Here is a 9,565-nt window from a genome sequence, read left to right on the forward strand (position 1 = left end):
AGGACAGGAAGGGGACGTGTGCTCACGAGCAGCGGGGGCGGGCAGGATGGTCCTGAAGCAGCTCATCTTTGTGAGACTGGCACTAGCTGTGCCCCAGGGCCCCGAAGGCCCTGTGTAGATGGTCCCACTTGTGTAGGGGCCACTTTTTGGCCCCCCCGGGCTGTGCTGAGCCCTGCACCCCCTCCCATCTGCCCAGGGCCGTCTCCAAGGCCAGACCAGGGCGCCCCAGCCGTAACGCTCCCTGGGCCCGTTCAGCGGGACAGCACGAGCCCATCCGCCACTCACCACACTGCCCCAGCCCCAGGTGGGAGCGTCCCAGGCGCTAGAGAACGTGGGGGTGAATGAGTGAGGAGCAGCAGTGTGCTGCGGGCGCCCCGACCCGTGCTGTACTCCCTGGGGGGCCTCCGCCAGGGTGTGGCATCCCGGGTGAAGAGCGGGGGTGGGGGGAGCACAGGTGAACACAGCAAACCCCTTAAGAGTTTGCACCTTGGAGAAACACCTGGCAAGCCTCCCCCCCCCCCCCCCCCGGTGTTTCTAAGAGAAACCCCTTCCATGCCGTTGACCACACGGGGACACTGCTCTACTGCACTGCTCTGGGGCACAGCTCCCCCTTCCTGGGCTGCTCCCACACTTGTGGGCTGCACCTGGACGGACACCGTCAGGCCAGGGAGGTCTAGGCAGGGCCACCTTCCTCCGCAGAGGAGCCACTTGTCAGCTGGCCCTCCAGACGTGTCTGTGCCTGCCAGGCTCGCTGCCCACTGTCCAGGGTGTCACGGGAGACGCTGGCTTTCCCCAAGAGTCTGACGTGGGGAGGGCCTGATCAGCCCGAGGCTCCTCTTGTGGCTGGGCCTGCTTCCCCCTTGTTCCACGCTGCTGAAACCAGCGCCAGCGCGATGGCCGTCCCTCACCCTGTCTGGGCGCGGGCACCAGGGACCCAGCGCGCCAGGGGAGGCTGAGCACAGCCCTACCTGGGCCGAGGGCCAGACTCGCAGGGAAGGCTGCCCAAGTGGGCTGGAAGGGCCGGCGCGCAGGTCCCTGCGGGCTGGACGGCTGCCCAGGCCGTCTGTGGGCGTCACGCTGCCGGGGCCTCCACACAGCAACTAAGGGGGCCACGCGGCCTCCCTGGGTGTGCAGGGGGCCCGGGAGCCCTCGTCACCGCTCCAGGACCCTCCCCGGCCCGCGGGGGGTGCGGCGCTCGGGGCCGTGCCCGCCTCTCCCCACTCGACGGCGCCACGGGCAGGCGGCGGGCGGTCTCGGCCCACAGCGACTTTATTCTCGGGCCAGGCGGCCACACGCCAGCCCGGCCGGGGCGGGCTCAGCCCCCGCTCCCCAAGCGCAGCCGGATCTCCAGGCGGAGGAAGGCCTTGAGGTTCTCGTCGGCCACGTGCTCGTCCAGCGCGGCCAGGGCGCGCGCGCCGCCGTCCCGGTAGTGCCGCAGCAGCGCCTCCGCGTAGTCCAGCCACACGCAGCCGGGGCAGCCGCTCAGGCAGCAGTTCGTGGGCGGCCGGAGCTCGGGCGGCGGGGGGAACGCGGGCTCCGAGGGGCGCTCCCCGGGCGGCCGCGCGCCGTCCGCAGCTGCCGGGGCCCCCGCGCGGTCCCCCGCGAGCCCCCCGCGGCCGGCGAGTCGGCGGGGCCCCTGGGGAGCGGACAGGCGCGTGAGCCCGGGGGCCGCCGCGCCCCCGTCCCGTCCCCGCCCCGAGAAGCCGGGGCTCCGGGGCCCGCCCCCCGCCCCCCGCCCTCAGCGCGCGGCCCCCGCTACTTGCCGCGCCCCGGGCAGCCGCGCCCGCCGCCCGGCCTCCGGCCGCCAGGCTCCGCAGCAGCATCCCGCGCCCGGCTCAGGGCGCACGCGCGGCCCCGCCCCGGCCTCTGAGCGGCGGCCCCGCCCCGGCCTCTGAGCGGCGGCCGCGCCGGCCAATCGCAGCCCGGGGGCGCGGGCGGCGCGCAGGAAGCGGAAGTGCGGTGGGCGGTGGCTCGGCGGGCGGAAGCGGCTGCCGCGGGGCGCGGGCTGCGATGGCGGGGGCCGCGCGCCGAGCCGCTGCGCCCGTGGGCGCGCCGGGGCCGCGGGGGCCGGGGCGGCCGCGGCAGCAGGGGACGCGGCAGCAGCAGCCGGGGAGGCTCCGCTCGGCGCCCTTGCCCGGGCCGCGCGGGTGCGTCTCCGCCCGGGGGTCGGGCCCGGGTCCCTCCGGTCCGGCCTGGAGCCGGGGCGCGCGCGAGGGTCGGCGGGGCCGGGCGCCCTTCCCGGGGCCGCGTCGCCATCCGGACGCGCGCCCCTGCCCCGCCCGCCCGCCCGCCCGCGGCGCGAGGCTCTGCTGAGGCCCCGGCCGCGCCTCACCCCTGCGCCCGCCTCCCCGGCAGGGCGAAGGGGGTGGACTGCGCGCCCAGGAGCCCGGACGAGCAGGAGATCCCTTTCCGGCTCCGCGAGATCATGAGGAGCCGCCAGGAGATGAGGACGCCGCGGAGCAGCAGGAGGAGGAAGGCGGAGGGTAACGAGCGGGCGCGCGGCCGGGCCGGTGGCGGGAAGCCCGGGCTCCCCCGGAGCGGGCGCGCGGGAAAGCTCGCGGGCAGCGGGCCGGCCGGGCTGGAGGGAGGGGCGGGGCTCCAGCCGCGGGGCAGTGAGACCCCACGCCCGGCGCCGGCCCGCCGCGGCCACTGGGCTCCGGGGGGCTCCCCGCTCCGACTCGCGTGGCTGTGTCCTCGCTCCTCCACACGGGGCTGGCGTTGCAGCCCAGCCTCTCGCCGTCTTTGGAGGCCTTAGGCCCTGCGCTGGGCCCGCGTGGCTACCAGGGACAGCGAGATGGCGCGGGGGAGGCGGCCGCTCTGCAGGACCTTTGGAAGGTGCGGGTGAAGCGCACCCCTTTCCAGTCCCTACATTCCGCTCCTTCCCTGAAAGAGACTGCGGTTCTCCTCAAGGCGCTCTTCTGACCGAGGCGCGGACAGGCCCTGCACCTGTTGACACCTGGAGTACCTGACCCTGTCCTGGGGGAGCACCGCGCTCAGCCAGCGCCTGCTGGTGGGCGTTTGGGTGTTTGCACTGGGCCCTTGAGCACGCCTGGTGGGTGCCAGCAGCCTGGGCACCCTAGATGCTCTTTAGCTGAATGGTGGTGGCCCCGCACATGGGCCTGAGCTCCCCTTCCTTTGGGTGGGGCGGTGAGGCGCACAGGCGACCAGTCCCTCGCCTCCCCCTCCTCCTCCTCCCTCTGAGCTCTTCTTTGGCCTCAGCCCAGGTGGCTTTCAGGAAGACGGTGGAGGAGGCCAAGGGAACAGAGCCAGACATCGCGGTCCCCAAGTTCAAGCAGAGGAAGTGGGAGTCCGAGCGGGCCTATCTCCGCCGCATGGAGCAGGAGACGCAGCATGTGCTGTTTCTCACCAAGAACCAAGCCGAGCGGCAGCCAGAGGCCCAAGCGGCTCCCAGGGAGAAATCCACGCGGAAGAAAGCGTGAGCAGGGACCAATAGGATGCGGTGTGGGCTGGGGGCAGAGCGGCGGTCACCCCACCCCATCCAGGGAAAGCTTGGGAAGAAGTCCAAGCCCTGGGCAGTCCAACCCTGCTCTCAGCAGAGCTGCTGGGCCTCAGGCTGAAAGGGCTCCAAGGCCACAGGACCCTCAGTATTTCTGCTTCTCTTGGGAAGAGCTTCAAGGGCCACCAGCTGCTGCGTGGCCCTTTGCCATAGGGATGTAGTAAAAGATGGCGCTTGGGATGCCTGGGACCCTTGCCTGCCTCCACAAATCAGCACTGCTGGGGGGAGGCTGACGAGCTCCAGGGAGCTCCCTTCCCACACCTGAGCTTCCCCCACCGCGTACGGTCACCTGAGCCGCAGAGAGTACACCTCAGAAAGCCTGTCTGTGCTGCCGTCTGAGGCTGCAGCTGCTGCCCCTGCCATCTGGGTCCCAGTCGGCCTTAGAGCAGCCCAGTTGAGGCTGCACACCTTGGCCTTGCTCACGTGCCTGGGCAGACAGGCCTTTGGCAGGATGGCTGCACTGGCTGGTTCAGAAGCACCTGCGTGCCATGGGTGGGCCTTGGGCACTACCGAGGGAACCCTCATGGTGGGGGCACCCGCTGCCGCCTGGAGTCTAGGATCTGAGCAGAGTCATGGTGGCTTCCTCAGGTTCCAGAAGCGTAAACTGGACAGGGTTCGGCAGCGGAAGGAAGAGAAGGCAGCAGAAAGGCTGGAGCGGGAGCTGCTTCGAGGTAACTTTGGAGTGCTCAGGTCAGCCTGCTCAGAGGCAGCCCTTGGGCGAGTCCTGGTGTCTCCCCAGGGTGCGGTGGGCCCGGTGGATGGCGGTGCTGGCTGCAGCCGTGCTTCTCTTTCCTCCAGACCCAGTGCAGTTTGGTGAGGTTGCTCTGCAGCCCCCAGAGCTGACTGCCAAACCCAGGACCAGCACGAGCAGGGACCAGGTGAGTGGGGCCGGGACTGGGACCACAGCTGCTGGGCTGGCCTGGCCTGTTCCCTCCTTTCCAACTGTGGCTCCTGCTTCTGCCTCTCCCTCAGGCTGGCAGCAGGTCGCTGTTGCTGAGGGGGCTGCTGAGGCCCAGAGGTGGAGCCCGACCTCAGAACGCCTCGCTGGCCCGGCAGCGCATCGTGAGCGAGGAGAGAGCACGGGTCGTGCAGGCCTACCGGGCTCTGCGGCAACGGCAGCAACAAAGGACGCTGTCACCCCAGTCACCGCCCATCCCTGCTGGGAAGATGCCCAGCACACTCCTGTGACACTGAGACCCTCTGGGAGGGCGAGCAGGGGCAGCCCTCCCCCACCCTCGGGCCCTCGCAGCTTGCACCAGCGCTCAGTGGGGTAGAGGCCCCGGTCTGCTGGGACTCCTGTCTCGGACGGGGCGGCGTCTGTCCTGAGCCTGTGTGGCTGGGCTGGTTGGGCTCATGAAGTGTGCCCCCCACCTGGCCTTCGATCTCACAGGTGCAGACTGAGTTGGTCCCGTCGCCCGGCCCTTAAATAGAGCAGTTGGGATGACTCAGGGAACCTAGGAGGGGGACCCCACTGCCTACATATGGGGATGGGGGGGCAGGGCAGGCCTCAAGCACGTTTCTGGTGCGTGGCGGCAAGGACAGTCTGGCCCAGGCCAACACGGGGGCTGACAGCGGGCTGCGGGACAGTGTGTGGACTAACCGCGTGCCTGCATGGGTCCCAAGCAGGCAGTCCTGTCCAGTCAGGAGGGCAGCCCTCCTGGACGCTGCCCTCAGTGTGCCCTGCACAGGCTGGAAAGTCTCGGTTGCAGCTCAGTGTCCACCCAGGAAAGCAAACACCCTGCTCTCTCGGGTAGACCCCGTCTTCTGAAACGTAAGAAATACATTACGTGCAACTCTTTAAATAGAAAGTCTTACTTATGGACGCTGCGTCCTTACTCTGCCTGTTGGCCACCAGGCAGGCAGGCGCAGGTCTGAGCACTACACATTCTTGCCACAGCGCAGCCACGCTTGCCAGGGACCTGCCACGTGACCTCCTTGGTGCTGAGGGCGGCCTGACATCGGCCTGAACGGGTCCTCCCGGCGCCAGGGAGAGAGAGACCAGAGATGGGCACTGTGCACAGCAGGGAGGGCAGGGGCCTGGTGCTGGGCTTTAGTGTGTCCCCCTCACACTTGGGGTGCAGGGCGGGGGATGTCGTCTAGGCTGTTTCCATCTACGCCTGATTCTCAGCAAGACGGAAGCAGCGGTTTAGCCCAGAAGCAGACGAGTTGGTAGAGGCCACCCAAGTGGACTGGCGAAGTCTGAGGCCCAAAGGCCCCTTTTAGACCAATGGGGGGTGTGCCAGTGGGTCGGGGCAGCCACTAGGGCCCAGGCAGGGGCTGGTCCCATCCTGGCAGCTGTGAGTGGGCAGGTTTCTGCAGTGCAGAGCTGGGCCTAGGCACATCAGCCTGAGTGCAGATAGAGAAGCTGCAAATACCCCCATTCCATGCCCATCCACCAGGCGCAAGGCTGCACGCTCCCTACCCCCACAAACCACCCCAGAGGCAGGGCTTGGGCAGGGCCCACCTCCTGCCCCCCATGAATTCAACCATTCACTTTTAGCAGAGATCCTGGAAGGGTGCAACCCCAACCCACAGGGGGCACCTCTTTCTTGGGAGGCTTGCATGTAAGGGTGGGTCTCCCCTGCAGGGGACGGAGCCTGGGGCAAGCCCTGGTTGCTGGGATCTATCTGAGCCCCACAGAACCTTGTACCGTGCCCTTGAGAGCTGCCAGTGTGAGCTGGGCCAGGGGCCGGAGCCACCCTGTTGATCTGGGGAGCCCGTGCAGGTGTCCAAGACGCTGCCTCCTGGGCTCATCCTCCAAGGTCAGCACCAGGGTGGGCGGGGAGGTGGCAGCAGACCCAGGCACAGCCCCCCGCTCTGGGGAGGAAACGAACCAAGGCGCTCATGCCTGGACCTCAAATTTGAGCGGACACCCAACCCTGGAGGACACCCTGAGGCCAGCATCTGGAGTGACAGGGCTGGCCTCTGGCCTTGGGGACTGGCTTGTTTTGCTTTTCCTGCCTGGAACCTGAGCCGGGTGATCAGGTTAGAGTCCTGGCTAGAGTCCCCACACCTCCCAGAGCCCCCCAGGTGGTGTCCAGGCAGCATTGGCCTGCCGTGAGTCAGCGGGCATCCCCTGAAATCTGCCTCCATCCCACAATGCCTGCTTGCGGTACCTCCTGGCAGGGACTCACTCTGCTCCCCAAAGCACGCAGGCTGCACAAACAGCCGGATCACACCAAGAGGTAGAAAAATCAGGACTTGAACTCAGTAAGTGACAGGATCCATACAACCAGAAGCAACTAAGGCCGCAAGACCCAGAGGCCACCCGAGTTTGGGATACCCCCAGGGCTCGGTGGGACAGCTCCAGCCTCCTGCCCAGGCCTGCTCACCAGTTGGCACAAAGCGAGCAAGAGTACTACCCTCAGTCAATTACTAAGATGGGGCAGCCCCCCCCACCCCACGGCAAACCACCGGCAAGACATCAGAATTCCTGGCTTCAGCAAGACCCTAACCACCCCCCCCCCCCAGCTGGTCAGGGCGTCAGGTCCATGGCGGGTCAGCACCAAGATGCACCCCAGCTTCGGGTCCTACATGCAAGCCCAGGTGTCGCCTGCACAACTGAGAAACCACCAATGTCCCCACAGTCCCCCAACTCAGACCCAGGGCGCACACGGGCGCTGCTGGCCGGCAGTCACGACTCAGGGACACGCTCTGCTCACCAGCTGCTGTTTACTGCCAAAGGTGAAAACGCACAGCACATAAAAGACTGGACCTAGACAACCGCGGGTGACCGCTGTGGCTGCTCTCGTGCAGCAGGAGAAGGCATCACTAGCTGGAAGGACAGCGGCGCTGCCACAAAGCGCGAAAGAGCTCTCCCCAAGGGGGGAGCCGCAAGCCCCTCCTGTGCCCTGGGACCACCCTTGTCTGCCGCAGGAACCCCACACCCTCTAGGCTTTTCCTTCTGAGTTCAGGCGTGGTTCTCCAATCCCTCCTCAGCCCGACAGGGCTGGGCTATTGGTGCCAGACACGCAGCTGGCTGCAGCCACGCAGGAGTCACGGTGGCCGGGAGCCGTGCGCCCACGGCCCTGGGGAGCAGTGAGCAGGTTGCTTGGTGAAGGGAGTACACCCAGGCAGCCGCAGGACACCCAGCAGGCCTGTCCTCTCCGAAGCCCAGGACGACAGCGGCTGTCAGTTTGTCTCTGTTCGCCTCAGTGCACCCCTCATGGCAACAATGCGGACACATGGCTTCCACAGCTCACACCAGATCCTTCTGAGCTAGTGAGAACTGCCAGGCCTGCCCCCGCAGAGTCAGGTCTGGGTCCTACCGGGGCCCTGCAGCCAGCGCAGCACCCCTGCCAAGCCCGTGCCTTCCCGGGCGCTAATTTCCGCTGTGCTGATGTTCTGCGTGGCGTGAGCTACGATGTCTGGAAGCCGGAGCAGCGACTTCATCTCCTCGACGGTCATGTAACAGGGCAGGTCGCTGCAATGAAAGACAGGCCCCTAGAGCAGGCTGCCCAGCCCGTCTCACCTCCCATCAAGCCCCAGCCCTGTGCCCCGGCCCTGCCCCCCGGCCGACAGCCCGCACGTCTTATTGAAGAGTATCAGTACTGAAGCGCCTGCAAGCTGCTCCGCAGCGAGGAGGCCCAGAAGCTGTGCGCAGGATGCGGAGAGCTGGGCGGGGTTCGACGCGTCCACCATGAACTGGGGAAGAGAAAGCAATCAGGGCTGCTGCAGTGGCAGGAGATTGTCGCCTGATTGCTTTCCAGGCGGCAGACTGGTCAGAGGGGCAAAATGACGCTTACACAGAGGCCTGGGAACAGGCAGCGAGAGGGTGAGGGACACTGGGCTGTCCTGGCCCCCACACACCTCTACTTGCTGAGTTTAAGTTTTCAAAGACCGGGTAGGTGTAGATCTTGCCAAGGCGGGGAAGCCCCAGGGGTGCAGAGTGGGAGCGCGGCAGAGAATCGCCCCTGTGCCGGAGGGCGCACCCTGCCAGCCACGCGTCCCAGCCTCTGGTCAGCTGGGCTCTGGGAAGGAGGCCAGCCCAGCGGGGCCCTGTTCCCTGGCATGGACCTCTGAACCCCGCAGACGAGCACGCAGAGAGGTGGGGGACAAGCAGAGCTGAACCAGGCAGGTGCTTCTCCAAAGAGAGCACAAAGGAGCACGACCTACCAGGAGACTGTGGCAGTTGCCATAGTAACTGGGCCAGATGGGGCCCATGCAGCCCCCCAGCTCCCGGACGGTGATCTTCCTCGGGGCCGCGATGTCGGTGAGGTCGGTGCCCACCTGCGGGAAGGCGCGCGGGGAGATCACAGGCGCTTCCCCGCAGAGAGGGGGCCCGCCGAGCCTCCCACAGCGCCCCGGGGGCTCGAGCCGACCCGCTGTGCCGGGCCCGCGAGCGCCAGCGTGCGGGGGGCGTCTCGGGTGGAGACAGGGGCCGGCCCCGGAGCCCAACAGGCCCCTCTGCGGTGCTCGGCGCGGCCGCCCCGGGGGCCAGGCTCCGCCCGCGCCCGCTCAGCTCCCGCGGACGCGGCCACCGGGGGCGGAGGGGCCGCGGCGCCCCGCGGGGCGCGGCGCCTACCGTGGGCCGCGTCGGGGGCGGGTCGCCCAGGTCGCCCTTCCCGTCCGGGGAGCTCAGCTGTGCGCGGCAGTCAAGGACCCAGCGGCGGAGGGCGCGGCCGGCGGGGGGACCCGCGCGCCCCGGGCCTCCCGCCCCGCCAACCCCGGGCCCCGCCGACCCCCCGCCCCGGGCGCCCCGGGCGCCCCGAGCCCCCCGCCCCGGGCGCCCCGGGCCCCGCCGCCCCCCCGCCCCGGGCCCCCCGAGCCCCCCGCCCCGCCCGGCCCGGCCCGGCCGCAGGATAGTCCGCAGGCGCTTCAGCAGCAGCGTCTTCCCCGCGCCCGCGGCCCCCAGCAGGAGACACATCCCGGCCCGCGCCAGCCGCCTCCGGAGCTCGTCGCCGCGACGCCGCAAAGCCCGCCCCCCCGCGCCCCCGCCGCGCCCTCATTGGGTGCGCCTCGCTGCGCGGCCGCCCACTGGCTGCGGGGCCCATCCGTCTCCCCGGGCGGCCCGGCCGGCGCCCGACGTCGCGCCCCCCCCCGCGCTCG

General features: G+C 68.9%; 3 protein-coding genes across 5 annotated transcripts; 1 reads left to right on the top strand and 2 right to left on the bottom strand.

The window, feature by feature from the left end:
- Positions 1 to 1,263: 1,263 nt before the first annotated feature.
- Positions 1,264 to 1,823, bottom strand: OXLD1 (oxidoreductase like domain containing 1; the record flags this gene model as incomplete). The annotated part of the gene is made up of 2 exons (XM_084238110.1): positions 1,264 to 1,636; positions 1,764 to 1,823. 2 exons carry the CDS (start codon positions 1,821 to 1,823, stop codon positions 1,316 to 1,318), a joined length of 381 nt encoding a protein of 126 aa, XP_084094236.1. The 3' UTR covers positions 1,264 to 1,315.
- A 187-nt stretch (positions 1,824 to 2,010) lies between these two features.
- Positions 2,011 to 4,705, top strand: CCDC137 (coiled-coil domain containing 137; the record flags this gene model as incomplete). Its single annotated transcript, XM_084238111.1, has 6 exons — positions 2,011 to 2,147; positions 2,356 to 2,483; positions 3,220 to 3,436; positions 4,106 to 4,188; positions 4,316 to 4,395; positions 4,490 to 4,705. 6 exons carry the CDS (start codon positions 2,011 to 2,013, stop codon positions 4,703 to 4,705), a joined length of 861 nt encoding a protein of 286 aa, XP_084094237.1.
- Positions 4,706 to 7,179: 2,474 nt separating this feature from the next.
- ARL16 (ARF like GTPase 16) lies at positions 7,180 to 9,383 on the bottom strand (the record flags this gene model as incomplete). Of its 3 annotated transcripts, none has more annotated exons than XM_084238367.1 (5): positions 7,180 to 7,940; positions 8,046 to 8,161; positions 8,633 to 8,746; positions 9,042 to 9,098; positions 9,321 to 9,383. In XM_084238367.1, the coding sequence occupies 5 exons, from the start codon at positions 9,381 to 9,383 to the stop codon at positions 7,769 to 7,771; spliced, it is 522 nt and encodes a 173-aa protein (XP_084094493.1). In that variant the 3' UTR covers positions 7,180 to 7,768. The 3 variants fall into 3 exon arrangements, with proteins under 3 accessions (XP_084094493.1, XP_084094492.1, XP_084094491.1); XM_084238366.1 differs by having other exon boundaries at positions 9,303 to 9,383; XM_084238365.1 differs by having other exon boundaries at positions 9,042 to 9,383.
- Positions 9,384 to 9,565: the final 182 nt, after the last annotated feature.

Source organism: Talpa europaea (assembly GCF_964194135.1).
Source record: "Talpa europaea genome assembly, chromosome: 7".
NCBI lineage: Eukaryota > Metazoa > Chordata > Mammalia > Eulipotyphla > Talpidae > Talpa > Talpa europaea.